This window comes from Lissotriton helveticus, chromosome 5_1 (genome assembly GCF_964261635.1).
Source record: "Lissotriton helveticus chromosome 5_1, aLisHel1.1, whole genome shotgun sequence".
Lineage (NCBI taxonomy): Eukaryota > Metazoa > Chordata > Amphibia > Caudata > Salamandridae > Lissotriton > Lissotriton helveticus.
This window is the reverse complement of record NC_136065.1, coordinates 509,426,756-509,442,126: the sequence shown is the minus strand read 5'-3', so window position 1 is coordinate 509,442,126 and position 15,371 is coordinate 509,426,756. Positions and strand designations below refer to the sequence as shown.

Here is a 15,371-nt window from a genome sequence, read left to right as displayed (position 1 = left end):
CTTGTAATACAAAATCATTAAATACATTCACACTCACACAAATATATATATGTATTCACTGAACAAAACGTTTGTTATAAGGACTTTACAGATTTTACTTGTACAAAAACATAGAAATTCAGCAGTTACAGTTACATGAGCTAACTATAACTTACTCCCCCACAATGCACTGCTTATGACCTCACATATTGCATCACTCATGACATGGTCAGTGACATTACTGATGACATCTTAAATGCAACTATAACTGCTGAATTTCAATGGTGTTGTACAAGTGAAATCTGAGCCTAACTATATTGTCCCTGTAAGCTCTGTTTTTTTCAGTGAATTTCTAAATGTTTAAAGAATTTGATATACTAACTATAATGTCCCTGGAACCTTTGTTTTTTCAGTGGATTATTAAGGTTTTTTCTATTTCCTAACTATAACATCCCTGTAACCTTTGTTTTTTCAGTGAATTGCTCAATTTTAAAAAATGTTATTTCCTAACTGTAACCTTTGAGAGTGAATGTGTGAGTGAGTGCATGAGTGTCTCAATGGGTGTGCGAGTGAGTATCTCAATGGCTGTGTGAGTGTCTCAATGGGCCTGGGAATGGCTGCATAAGTGTCTCATTGGGTGTGTGAATGGGTGCATGAGTATCTGAGTGGGTCTGTGAGTGGGTGTGTGAGTGTCTGAGTGAGTGTCTGAGTGGTTGTGTGAGTTGGTGTGCGAGTGTCTAAGTGAGTTTGTGAGTTCCTCCATGTGTGTGTGAGTCAGTCTGTGAGTGAGTGCATGTGTGTCTGAGTGGGCCAGTGAGTGGGTACGTGAGTCTCTGAGTGGGTTTGTGAGTAGGTGTGTGAGTCTCTGAGTGGGTCTGTGAGCCAGTTTGAATCTCTGAATAAGTCTGCGAGTGGGTGTGAGAGAAAATGAGTGGGTCTTTAAGTCGGTGCATGAGTGTTTGAGTGGGTCTGTGAGTAGGTGCATGAGTGAATGGGTCTGTGAGTGGCTGTGAGAGTGTCTGAGTGGTTCTGTAAGTGCATGAATGAGTGTCTGAGTTGGTTTGTGAGTGGGTTTGAGAGTGTCTGAGTGCATATGTGAGCACGAGTATAAGTATGAGTGGGTCTATGAGTGTGTGTGAGAGTGTCTCAGTAAGTCTGTGATTGGGTCTGTGAGTGGAGTTATCAGTGTCTGAGTGAGTCTGTCAGTGAGTGTGTGAGGGCCTGAGTGGGTGTTTAAGTGTGTGTGTGGGCATGTCAGCAGCTGAATCAGTGACTAGGCCACAACACAACTGCACCTGCCCCTTTATGCAAATAGAATTCACAGTTTTGCACAAAATATCTTCCCAAGTGGAGTCCTTTCTACTCGTTAGTTACTGAGTGCTATCTCCTTGGGTAAATGTCCAGTACATATTGTACACTACAGCTGTGTAATGGAGCACTAGGAAATGTCATCAGTGACCTTTTGTGCATTTGTAGTTATGCCTTGGACGTCTTTATCCAGAAATTTGCGGTAACATGAATCTTCCTCTAGAGAAGGCAATAAGTGTATAAAGAGGAAAATCTCCACCAAACTAGGGTCCTTCTACGTAACTATATGAAGTAAGTGCTTCACTATTTGGTAGAGATGTCCTCATATTCCTTGGCATCAAGAACTCCTCACCAAAATCGGCAGGCATGCTGGGGGGTGGGAGAGGGCGCTTGTGAAGCTGTCCATCATCCTCGCAGAAGGCAGGAAGACTTTTGCCTACTACTAAGGTGGACGAAGGTTAAACAGGCAAAGCTTCCTAGTGGTTTGCACATTTCCATACTTGTGTCATTTAAAGGGAGAACCAGGAGTTCTGCTCTCACCAGGACAGAACAAGAATAAGCCCATTTGTCATAGTCACATACAGATTGCGCTCCACTAGATCAACAATGCATTCACCTACACAAAGCATTTTCAGATCGGTTTTCAATATGGATTTGCAGAGAAAATACACTTGCTTTACCTTCGGCAAGCCCAGGAGTTAGGATCAAATGTTCTTCACAGAAGTGGCTCTTCAACAGGGGCACCGGCTATGTTTATATGTGTAAGTGCTTACTGTTGAGGTTTATTTTTTGTTAAATGAGCATCAGCTCCAGGGATCTAATCGCCCGGCCCCAGCAATGCCTTAATGGAGGAAGTTGCTCTGCGGATCCCCTCCCATCCCATCCCAGGGTCGAATTCGGCTACCCCACCGGCCTTAATGTGTATTTATCTATATATCTGAATAACACGGTCAACCCTGTGCTTTGCTTGTCGTCCTCAGCACAAAAGGTACGGACACGGACCAAAGTTTTCAAAATGCAGTTATTTTATTTGTGCAGTTCCTGTCACCATAACGTTTCGGCTCCAAGGAGCCTTGTTTACATGACAACGTGTGAGTATAGACCACCCATATTTGAAGTGCCTGTGCATACATAATCCTAAATCACATGGCATAGACACTGAAGACAGAGTGAAAACTGAGCAGCAAATAAATACAATGTATAGTTTCAAATATAAAACATATATATAAATATAGATATAAAGATAAATATAAATATCCATATATGAGCAGGTCAAGATAATTGGCAAAAACATCATTGTCATCACACTAAAATCAGCATATACAGATTTGTAAAGTGCAAAATTAGCCAAAGGGAAAAATCAATATATTTCTCTCATGTGCAAAATAGCATATATTTACATCCTGACCTTCCTCGGTTTAATTTCGGGTTAAATCCCGTACGAAATTGCCCATTACTGCCACAGTTGCAATGCTTCATGTCAAAACTAAAAAGTGCAACTGAAACCTATACAGTGCAATAATAAAGTGCCAAAGTGCATACTAATAAAAAAAATAATATGATTGAGGCAATCGGTAGACTGAGCTCAGTCATACCTAACCAAACTCATGAGAAATCAATAACTTAAACAGGGACTCTGAGAAGCTTCAACATAGGAAATGGGGATCCAGTAATGCATTGAGAATAATAATCTAATCAAATCAGAAACACTTCATATATGAAAAATACACAGATCCAGGAACTACAGCCTTCATAAATTTCAGTCATGGTACATGATATCGATATAGTTCTTTGCATATTCAAAATTCCCATGTAGCTACATGGGTGTGCCCCCAATGAGACAGGTGGCTGAAAACAGTAGGGGAGATATATATTAGAACACATTTATCAATAAAACATTAAATATTAACAATCGGTTAACATACCTATATACGACAATTTCTAATGTATAAAAACACATGGATAAAAAGTCGCCAATGATTTCTAACCTAATACAGACTAGTATGTACATCCTCTGTAACGTTGAGCCCCCCTGGCTGCTTAGTGTCGAGTTGGAGTATATATTTAGTTTCCAACTTGCGGAGTTTTGACTCACTGTTGCCTCCCCGTCTACTGGCACTTACTGCATCAATTACATAAAATGTGAGGCCTTTGTTATTACTTTGGTGGTGTTCTCTAAAGTGCCTGGCCATATATATATATATATATATATATATATATCTATATAAAATCAATCCTGACTTCGCTTGTCGCCATCCCACTTCCTTTTAGAAATAAAAACGAATGCGAACTCCGTACTTCTGGTGCAAATCAAAGATTTATTGTAGCCCTTACACAACCGCCATGACGCGTTTCGGCCTGAACCGGCCTTTGATATTTTTATAACATGCAACAAGATCAAGGGCTTATACATTAAAGGCGCTAACCTGATTTTTAGGTCTCGTGACCTACAATGCGCGCAAGCGCATTGAGGGAGCGAGAATTCAAGTGCTCGAAATCCTCGTCAAACCAAGGGCTTCTTGCGCTGTGGTTTTCTTAGAGTTCACGTGAATCACGTGACAAAACAAGCACGCGCATTCACGGCCGCACAGCACATCAAAGGGCTTCGCCCAGCGTGCGCTCTGCGGCTTCTCCTCCCCTAATTGAATCATGGCCGGCCGCAGGCCGGCCGTACTTTCAGTTTCCCACACGTTCTATTTATTCTCTCACCCATCGTCTCACGTCCTCTCTTTGCTTCCCGTTGTCCCATCTATCATTTGTTCGTTCTATCACTTCCTCACATTTTCTTTTCTCTTTCTCATCTTTTCTCTACTCCTCCTTCATCGTCCCCTTATTCATTGTCTCACTGTCCTTTGTGTCTTTGCCTCCAGCTCCTGTGTTCCTTGGCCCCTCTTTTACGTCAGCCCCTCAGTCCTTTCTCCTTAATTTACCCCACACGTTCTATTTATTCTCTCACCCATCATCATTCTCTTCTCACAGTGAACCCGTGAGCCTTTCCTCCGGTTTGTTCTCGCGCCCGCGCCAAGAGACATCACGTTCAGAATACAGGAAGAGAGCAAACACCCCTGCCAGGTCCTAGTTGTTTATTCTCACTCTCATACCACAGCACTCCCCCCCCCCAACCCCGCCTCCGACACTGGTCCCAGCCACCATGAGCCAAATCTGAGACTTACCACGCTGTGTCAGGCCTAGAGGAACAGAAGGCCCACGGGCTTCCGGGAAACTATGACGCAGCGGCGCCATCCGCCTCCTTTCTCCCTTCCCTCAATTGAATCATCGCCGGCCGCAGGCCGGCCGTACTTTCAGTTTCCCGGCCGGCCGCTCTTAACGCTTGTTTCTCTTCATACCCATTGTCCTCTCTTTTGCCTCCTCTGCCCGTTTATCCTTTCTCTCAGCTTCCCTTCGTGCGTCCTCTCTTTGCTTCCCGTTGTCCCATCTATCATTTGTTCGTTCTCTTGCTTATTGCTTTTCATTCCTGTTTTCTCAATGTTTTACTTTTTTCCAGTTGTCTCTTTCTTCTGTCTCTCTTTGCTGCTTCTACCTCTCTCAGTCCAGGTTAAAGACTGACGATTATAATAAAATATAGTAGCTCCTAATGCAGTGACTCAATATATTCAGACGGCACTGTCGTCAACGAGAGGACGGAACTGCTAGAAGACACTCTCTCTGTGTCCTAGTTATTTGATACTAGCATGGCACTGTTCGCCAGAGCCTTGCACTGCAGGGAAAAGTTGACCCTGGGCCCTGCGCAAAACTGAAATTGCTGGAATTGTCTGAGCAGTTGGCATATGCGACATTGCCAAAGTCTTAGCGATCTGAAAGGGCACTGCTAAAAGGAGTTAACGCTGCTGTAACCAGGCGCGGCATGGTGCACTGCCAGGGAAGCAGCTGACACGCCGGGGGAGGGTGATTAGAGAGGGGTTGTTGGGCCATAACACCTGGCTGCCATACACTCAACACTAGCAGAAGGTCACAACACTTCACAGTGAGTCACTGGCAGGGGCCTGCAGAAAAAGAGCGGAGAAGTGACGAGAATGCGCTGCGATGCGCGAATCCAGTATGACTATTAAACAATGGAAATGATACTTGCAAAGTGTGCACCTCTCGACCTCCAAGTTGCTACTGATGGGCTGTGTCAGAAAATAGGCCTAGAGCAAAAGTTGCCCTCATTAGTTAATCAGAGAGCGGAAAAAGTGGCCCATGTTGGCAAATTGTGACAGTTTCAACTTTTAAAGAAACCGAGTATAATAGTTTTGCAAGGTATGAGAACGCATTAATTTGGGCTGGCTCCAGACAATGCTAGCTGAAATATCAGGGAAACCAAGAGTAACAAGCACTGGCGTTGCCAATAGGTCTCGCAGTAGGAAAGTTGGAGCTATTACAATTGCAAATAACAATGCCTTTTATTTTTGTTTACTTTTTTAAAAATTAAAGGGCTTTGTCATTTACAAAACCAACAGCTCCAACTTTCCTACTGCGAGACCTATTGGCAACGCCAGTGCTTGTTTGAGTAGTGACCCCTCACTTTGTTGTTTATAAAACAGGGTCATCCCGTTTTTCTACACGTTTGCATAATCATCTATACAGCCCCAGTGGGCCTGTTCCTCTCTTCTATACTCCAAGTCTGTAAAGCATTGGCTGGATGTCCATTTGTATGAGAACAATTTATGAATATGAATTAAAGGAAGAGTACAACATATTTGAAATACAACTGAGAATCTGTGGACTACTACATTTCTGTGTGCACCATTCCACTTTCTAATTAATTCAATTTCTGCTGGGCAGCGGTACCTAACGACGGCAGGTACTGGAAAAGAAGTGCACCGGGCCATAATTGATTGGAACTTTATTTGAGGTGTGGTTATTCGAGTCCGCCATTGGTATTTTTGGTTGTTAATACTTCAGTCCATATCACTGTGTCACATACGTATGCAGAGTATATTGTGCCCTCCATGTACTTGTCCCCTCCATCTCTTCCTTAGTGCACCTATCTCCATATGTGTTAAATGAGTTTCCTGCAGCTATGCTATTTGTATCCCACTGCACCGCAAGTACTGATATACAAACCCAGGCCACGCACATCCCAAGTAAGACAGTTGTACTGAGCATGCATCTTCAGGGAATAGTAACATAGTTTCTCCTGTGCGAGCTCTGTACATCATCATTCGTGGCTGTAGAGCATTTTGGCTCTTCCCAAGTGGCTTATGCTCCTCATGTCCATGGCATGTATTGGATCCGGATCTCGTTCTAGAGCTATGAGGAATATATCACGATGGTTGTGGTGTTGTGACTGATTTATTGTCCCCTACCCGTCTAAAACGTGTGTCAAAAAATAAACACACCACAATAACATTAACCAAACATTGATTACATCTATCCAGACATTGAGTGGTATTTGTATATCAGAGGTATGCATTCAGGCCGCAAGGCAAGCCCCAGTGAGACTCCACACCAAGCTCACTGTGTGGGCAGAGCGCATGGCTTCATTATTCCCACCAAGCGGGTTCCGCACCTCACCAACCTGTACCTTTACATATAGGTAGAACACTTTTAAGGTTCAGTCTGGTGCAGCCGGGATGCAGCAGTGACTTAGCCAAAATGGTCAACAGTCATCGGGGTCACAACAGGGCCACCACCTAGTATCTCAAAGTTCAATGCAATATCTGACTTATTGTCATCACTGATTCTCTCAGGAACAGTGCCCATGGCAGTTGCCTGAGTCTCTTTAATTTGTTATATCTTGTACCAAGATGTGCCTGTACTTGCACAATCTGTTCTTTCTTTGGTTTGCCCAAAGTCTGGGCCCTTTTCTGTCCATTGGGGGTGTGGTCTGCTGGGTGTCCGCATCATTCTAGATGTCTCCATCAGCTGATGCCAGGACTTCATTTTCTATTCAAGGCCAGGCTTCGTCTGGGGTCGAGAAAAAGTGAGATGTGCTTTCCATGATAATCTGTAGCCTACCAGGGTATGGTAGCGCATAGTGAATCTCGTGTTGATGCAAATGATGTTTAATGACCATGAAGGACCTTCCCTGCTGGTGCATGAAGCCCGAATAATCTAGAAAACGTTCATTTGTTTACAGTATATGGACCACAGTGCATGCTTCGGGGTAGCTTGAAGTATTCTGTCCTTGTCGCAGAAGTCCAGAAGGCGTACCACCATAGGTCTAGGTGGAGCCCCCAGGGCTGAAGAATGCCATGGTACCCTATGCACCTGGTCCTTTGAAAACTTTGATTGGGCATCATTCTATATGTTCATAGATTACAATGTCTTAAGGAATTCAGGCATGTGTCTGCCCTCTGCCCGTTCAGGTAGTCCAAGCATTCGAATATTGCAACGGAGATGATTGGGTTGCAACCAGGTCTGCATCTCAACCGGAGGTCTTAGCAGTATTGGATCAGTCCCCGTCACCCAGATGGCAGGCTTGATGTCCATATGGGCCATCACTGTTCAGCAAAGCGGTCCTCTCCTTGTCTACAAATTCGTCAAAGCTGCATGCTCCATCTTGAATCTTTCAGCTGCTCAAGAGCGAAGTTTTTTCCGCCCGTTTTACGTTCTGCTCTTCCTAGCCACCATTACCAAAGTAAGTGTAAAAGGTCTCCATAGGGTGCCTCAAGATGGTTTACAGTAGGATTAATTTCTTCAAGTGGAGAGTTCCCAAGCAAGACCCACAGGAGTGGGTCTCACTTTATTGTGAGTCATGCCACGGTCCCTTGGGGCACATATACATAGAGTTAATTACAGTATATCCATACTTATGTAAATTAACTTGACTTCACAGTGTTTTTGTTGCTGAAGTTTTTGCTACAATATTTTTGTAGTGCAATACTTAAGACTATATTCTAGCAGTATAACTACTCGGTTTAAGAGCAAGCCTGACTGAGATAATCACTAGTTTTCGAGATGAATATCAATGTAGAAAATACAATCAGAGAATGCAATAGTGGATACACCCTACCAGTCCTCCTTAATCATAGATGGATGTTAGAATATACAGCCACAAAATCTGATACCAGATAAAGACTACCAGGTTCATTGACGCTGATGTAATGGATAGAAAAACAATAGACATAGAAATTGACAGCACATGAAGTTAGTAATTACAAGATAGAGGATAAACAAGTCAGATATAGAATGGAAAGGTAAAGGTCCATTTAAGGCAATACAGCAAATTCCAAATTCAGGCCTAACCATTTGCTGGCTAATAAGATAAATCAATTTCCAGTTGGGAAGACAGAAAAGATAGACGTACACTTTGAGAGCAGACAAGAAGCCCAAAGACCATCATTTGCATGATGGTTGATAAAAAATACAGATTAAACTCTGTCTTTATTTTAAGTATGTAATACACGCAGACCCAACTCCAAGGAGCAGCACAGCACTTTTAGAGATCATAGCAGGTCTGAATAGATGTATGGACACTTCATGTCATCACTTCTTTACAAAAGTGCAATACGAAGTACAGAGGGCCCGATTCACAGAACTAATCTGAGACAAAATCCTAGATTTACTACTTTTGTATTGTATTGTATTGTATTGTATATATGCTTGTATAGTGCCACTGCCACCCTATGGGTATCCTGGCGCTTCAAATATCAGAGCACTTGATCAGCTTGATAGAGAACAGAAAGATGGAGCGTGTGGATCAGAGTTTTGGTATTCGCAGAAGGCATTCAGTAATAGTAAAGATAGGATTTTTTTCTTTAGTCTGTCTTAAGTCTTTCTTAAGCTTGTCTTAAGTTTGTCTTGTTTGTCTTAAGTCAAACTTAATACAGAATCCTAACTTTATTACTACTAAATGCCTTCTGTGAATACCAAAAGTAGTAAGTTTAGGATTTTTTTTTTGTGAAAAACCTTTATTGTAGCATTCAATAAAAATACAAGCATGGGCCTACAACCGCAGGGGCCGGCCGCTAAACAAAATTAAGACCCCCTATATCACAGTACGACACAGCTCATCAGTTGACAACCCTGAGGTCCAGCAGCGATTCAGGATAGAACTTTTATTAGAATGCACAACTGAATCCCAGGATGAGACAGAGGTTCCATTTTATATTATTTAAGAAAGGATCAGGTGCCATACAATCAAACAGAAGAATACGGGGGACAGGGCAAGAGACAGGGTATGCATGTAAGAACCGCTATAATGGAACATTGGCGGCAAAGCATATGGATCGATGCAAACGACAATACAATATATATTCAATGTTGAGCGCCAGTTCTCAGGGCCTGCCCACTCGGGAATCAGGATATCATAAAAAGCATAAGCACTAAATACAAGTACACGATAAGAATCAGAATGATTAACAAGCTATACTGATCCTTTAAGGAAGAGAAAGGGAAGGAAAGAAAAAGGCCATAGAAATAAAAAATAAAAATAAAAAAAGGGCAAAATAAAAAACCCTGACTAACCCCCCACCCTGCACCCCTGCAATGGCTACAGCCTAACCCCACTAGCAGTGTGCCTGTCGCCCCTAATAACTAAAACCCTAAAAGTAGGAAAAAGAATGGAGGAGGGCTTATCCGGTTGGGCTCCCAGCCCCTTTAGTCCCCCCATCCAGAAACAGACACCCCCTATCACTAAAAGACCAACGTATGACAACACTTATAGAAGAATAGAAGAAATTAGGGGGCACCGTAATACACCGCCCAGCCTTTTAGATCAAACAGTTTCAGGTCGAACACCCGTAAAAGCCACTCCAACCCGTCCCAACCTAGTTGATCTTAACCTTGGCCCTTCCGAACCAGCACACGAACCCCCCCCAGCGAGACCCAAAGGCACACAAAGGAGTAATAGAGGAGAAGGGAGTCATCAAGAATCAATCTATGGCGACTCGTAGGCAGTGAGTCAACAAGAACTTCAGACGCAGAAGAACTCTCCCTCCTAGATGGACAGTCCCAATGTATCTTGCCCAGGAGTCGTAAAGTCACCAAGAAAAGAGAAGACGACCACAAAATGAATGGAAAGTCAAGAACAAAAGTCTCCGGGAGGGGAATGCCTTTCGATACCTCCAAAGTTGATAGTGGTGGAAGGTTCGGCAATACACCGACGACCTCGGAAACACCTTCCTCCAGGGCACCATCCGATGGTTTCAATACTTGCTTCCTCACGGGGTTCTCGCACGGAGTCAAAATGGCCACGGTTTGAGTGGCTGCAGATTGTTGTTCCAACAGTAAGGCTGGGTCCGGTTCCACCAGGAGCATCTCAGATAGGCGCGTGTCCAATTTGCACAAAGAGACATCCACATGTGAATGAAATGCCATAAGTTCTGCCAATATTGACCTCAGCGATGGCTCAAGCACCGTTCGATCCATAATCTCACACCCGACACCAATCACAATCTCCTCCCCGGGTGAATCTGGCATCCTCAGCGGGGACAAACAGGATCACGAACGTGCAGATGCGGAGGGTGACCAGTCTTTATTCGCAGCCACGGTCAACCCGGTTAAGGCCGCAGGCCAGAGACCCCGACCCATCGAACCCCGGCAGGCCCAATACCGGGTCCGCAGGACGGGGACCCCCACCCGCAGCCAACAGCAAGCAGAGTCACTCCTCCATCGATGCTGAGCAATAGAAACGATCGCCGCCAAATTCAGGCTTAAACAAAGCCTCCACTTCGATTGACCAGACCCAGCCTGGGTCTCCTGGCAGATGTTGTTGCACTGCAGCCCGGCTGTGAAAGTACTCGAGGCCCCGGCTTCACCGCTGGATCAGGCCACAATCTTCAACTCGATGTAACTTCGTCAAACCAGCCGATAAAAGTTCCCAGATTTCATCATCGGAGTGCGGAACAGTTCATGTACACAGAGGCTAGGCGTAAAATCAGGATAATGTACAGGATATTGCGGCGGGATACGGAGGTCGGCGGAGCCGGGAGCCTAAGCAGCCATCTTGTTTGCTGGCGTAGCTCCTCCTCCCAAGTTTAGGATTTTGTCTCAGATTAGGTCTGTGAATCGGCCCCAGAGTACTTTGTGTCATCTTCTTTCAGCATTCCGATTTCATGTGCTTTTCATATCGTGTGATTGCTTGGATGGACCATCAAACAGGACATAGCATTTCATGGATGGTTACTGTTCCCATTAGATTTTAGTTATGGAACATCGTGTAGCCTGTTTGTTAGACTGCAGAGGCGACATGAGATGTAGCTTGTAATTGCGATCCAGTGTGTGTTCTTTGGGGAATGTACTGACACAACAACGTTTTAATTGCTGGGTTATTTCTTTTTTTGTTTAGGAAGAGCGCACCATGTCCTATTATAAAGACACAGTGCTATTCTCTGCTTTGCATTTGTTTATTTTACATTACAGTCAAGATAACTTGTAGAATTTACAGCTTTTTCTGTTCAAAAGGCAAAGACGTGAGCTTGCACAAACTTCATTAAAGAGGCATCAAAATGCCGGGTTTTGTCATAGTCTGTTATTCTGTATCTGCCTTTAAGGCTTTTAAGTTCACCACTTTCAGTGCAAATGTCATCTTTCTGACTTCAATCATAGCACTCTTATTTGTGGGTATGGCTAATGCAGTCTGTTGAGCAAAAAGGCGCTGCTTCCAGCTTCCATATTGTTGCAACCCAAGATGTTCTTTCATTATGGGATTTTTCTTCTTCGACAGCTGGAAGAAACACACAATGTGTTGTTTCTAAACACTCCCCTTAAAAAAAGCCAGACCTATTGGCTTTGGCAATACTTGTTATTGTAACAGGGCCTTGTGAGATATTACTTATACTACATAAACACAGGTCGTGTATTGCCAGGTGTAGCACTGAAAGCAGATGTTGGTATGGCTGTGAACATGTTATTCGGAATGAACACCTCAGCACACAGCAGCTTCATTTGACAAATATACAATTTGAGTCACAGCAATAAGTTGCTCAGAAGAACTCGACTTTTTAGGTTGAGTCTGGGCAGCGCATGCGCTGCTCTACTAGGCATGCTGTATTCAGGTAGGGACTTGAATCTCCACCCACTCTCCACCCTTATTTTTCATTAGCTTGTGTCATTGTCCACTGTAAACTGTGCCTGTTCATTGGTCAATAGGCTTAGTAGTTCCTCCTTAGTTCCGCCTTGTCTCATTTTTTTAACCTCCGTTGGCGACACCCCCTATTACGAGTGTTGGTACTCGATTGGCATCAATTACAGCTTCCAAGCACTATTTTCTCAAATAGCTTTGTCCTGCCAGCTGTTGCTAGCCGGACATGCTCTCTTCTAACGCTTTTTTTTCATTTTAATAGCATGGGTACTGAACACATTTGCAATGCAATAGGTCTTTTATTTGCGAGAGTTTAATAAATGTTTAATAAATACCAAAGTAATAATTTCAACCTGGGCCACTAGAATTTAAAGGCAGCAATTTAGTGCCTTGACCATATCTCATAATCGGCTTCTTTTTTAAAGTGAAGGTAGATATAAGGTCTGCTAGGGCCACTAAAGCAAAGATGGCGGGTAGAAAATATAGAGATGGAATATTAGTACAGATATGGTCTTTAAATCTAACCTGATTTGGTAGATAATGAAAACATCAAGTAGGACCACAAATATGGTCTGTATGGCTCTTTCAATCTGCCCATATTCTTTGCCTACTCTTAACATACTGCCCCACCAAGATCACAAAGCTCAATGTTCCTGTCTTGCTGCTTTAAAAGTCCTGTTTCATTCCCAGGTATTTTTATTTCTTATACTGCTTTACTAACCATTACTTGAGCCTGAAGCCATTCCATGCATTTACTACCCTTCCTGTGAAAAATATTCCTCTGAAAAAAACTTATGTAACATCTTGCATGCATGCTGTATACTATGATGTTAATATATGCAAATCGTGCATTGAAGAAATGTGATACTTAGTAACTTAATTTTAATCAACCGCCTTACTTCACTTTCGCATGCCACTGAAAAAAAGCTAAGTGTTCTCTCAATGAACTCTTATCAAGTATCATTCAACAAAAGTAAGGGGAGAGGGTCAACCGTATCTACAACTCTACCACCCCGAACCCCCTCTTATCAAGTATACCAACCAGCCCAGACAATATTCTTTGATATGAATAAAGTTGCACTGTCTTATCTGAAACTGTTTTATCTTACATACAGGGAGGAAGATTCGTGTGTACTCGCCGGAGACAATTTTCCCAGATGGCCCTCATCCTGGATCCCGCCTCGAAGATGATTCCGTCTTCTCTGGGACCTTGCTTCAACAAGATGGCGCCCAGAGGCGATTCCCCTTGGAGGAGACAGAATTGCTGGCTGGGGGTGCGCCAGAAATGTTAGAACTTTCGCTGTCACCTGTGCCCACAGGGAAACCAACAGAGCAGGAGCGTAGACGGTTCTCAGCCTCTGAACTCATCAGCAAGCTACAACTCAGCCAACGCCGTGCCACCTTTTCCCTAAAGCTTGGCAAATCACTTTCGGCCAAGGTTATCTCCAGGACAGGTGCTGGCCAGGAAGGTATGTGTGATTTCTTTGGCACAGCAGATTTTAACTTTGGGGTGTCTTAACTTATATATAAATTAGATAATTTACAAAAGGTGTACCGGGCCGAGTCTTTCCTCGTCTTCATGGCCTTCATAGTCACAGGCTTTTATTATTATTATTATTATATTTAAGTTTATAGAGCGCACAGCTACCCGAAGGTTTCCCGGCACTAGGAACAGGATGAGGGCAGAGGACCAGCGGGTTAGAAACTAAGGCAAGAGGAACACTTATCCAGAAGTGTTTCCCTGTAGATCAGCCTATATCTGCACGGTACATTAAGAAGGTAATAAGTCCATGATTCTTGCATTAGTTCCTGATAAGCCATTGATTATCGATTTGAATATGCTACCTAATGTATATGTAATTTTAGACATCAAGTGCAAATTTGGGCCCATAAAGCACATGGACGTCAATTCACCAAAATGCCATGGATATCGAAAGTGATATCACAATCCCTCTGACTTTCATTTTCACTCACACACACATGCTTGCACATACATACACATTCACACATATATACAGACACTCTTTTTCTCATATAAACATCCTCTCATTCTCAAGCTAGCACACCAAATACATTTAAAAACATTGGGGCCCATTAGGATGGCGGGCGGATTGCCCCGCCAGGCTGGCGGTAGTCACCGCCGGCCTGGTGGGGGCAATCCGCCCGCCATCCTAACCAGATGACCCCCTGCCATATTGTTAAGGGGAGCTTTGTTATGTTATGTTAAGGGGAGCTTTTAGAGCGCTCTGTCACCGTGGGTTTCCTGGCGCTGGTCTGACACTGAGAAAGGAAAGGGAGTTTAACCAGAATGTGGAAAAAGGAAAGTTTTTAGAGATTTACGGAATTGGGTAAGCGAGTCAGAAAATTCGAGTGGGGAGGGAAGAGAATTCCAGAATGTGGGGGCAAGGAGAGAAAATCTCCGTCCACCCATTCTGCAGAGTTTAAAAGAAGGAACGACCAGAAGGCGAAGGGTAGAGGATCTAAGATTACGTGAGGGGCAATAAGGACTGATGAGGGATTTCAGGAAGGCAGGACAGGTGCCGGTAAGAGATTTGAAGGTGAGGCAGCCGATCTTAAAGGCTGCCCTCGAAGAAATAGGAAGCCAGTGAAGTTTAGTGAGAAAAGGTTTGGCAGATTGCCATTTCGGGATCCCGCAGGCCAGTCTCGCCGCTTGGTTCTGGACGATCTGAAGTCTAGAAATGAGAGTCTTGGGCAGACCGTGGTAGAGTGAATTCGAGAAGTCCAAGCGAGAGAGGACAAGGGCCATGATGACTACAATCAGGGCTTCGGGCGTCAGGAGGTAAGCCACCTTTCTAATCCTGCGCAGTTGGTACATGCAGGAGGAGACCACCGACCCGATTTGGGGTTTAAGAGATAGCTCGGAGTCAATGATGACCCCGAGACTCTTTACTGAGGCCACAGGGGTGGGAGGAGGGCCGAGGTCTCCCGGCCAGAAGTGCGTGCCCCAGTGGGTAGAGCTCTTACCGGGGAGAAGGAGCTCCGTCTTCCCGTGGTTTAATTTAAGCTGGTTCTGACTCATCCACTGGAGGATGTGGGTCATAGCCGCCTGGAAGTTAGAAATAGCAGAAGAAGAGTCAAGAGGAAAGATGAGTTG

At 44.0% G+C, this 15,371-nt stretch overlaps 1 protein-coding gene across 1 annotated transcript in view; it reads left to right on the top strand.

The window, feature by feature from the left end:
- The window catches only part of ARHGEF19 (Rho guanine nucleotide exchange factor 19), a 368,972-nt gene that overhangs the window by 214,142 nt on the left and 139,459 nt on the right, over window positions 1-15,371 (top strand). The window contains exon 3 of the mRNA XM_078642838.1: window positions 13,372-13,725. Coding sequence (XP_078498964.1) covers window positions 13,372-13,725 — 354 coding nt within the window. The remainder of the gene's footprint in view (window positions 1-13,371; window positions 13,726-15,371) is intronic.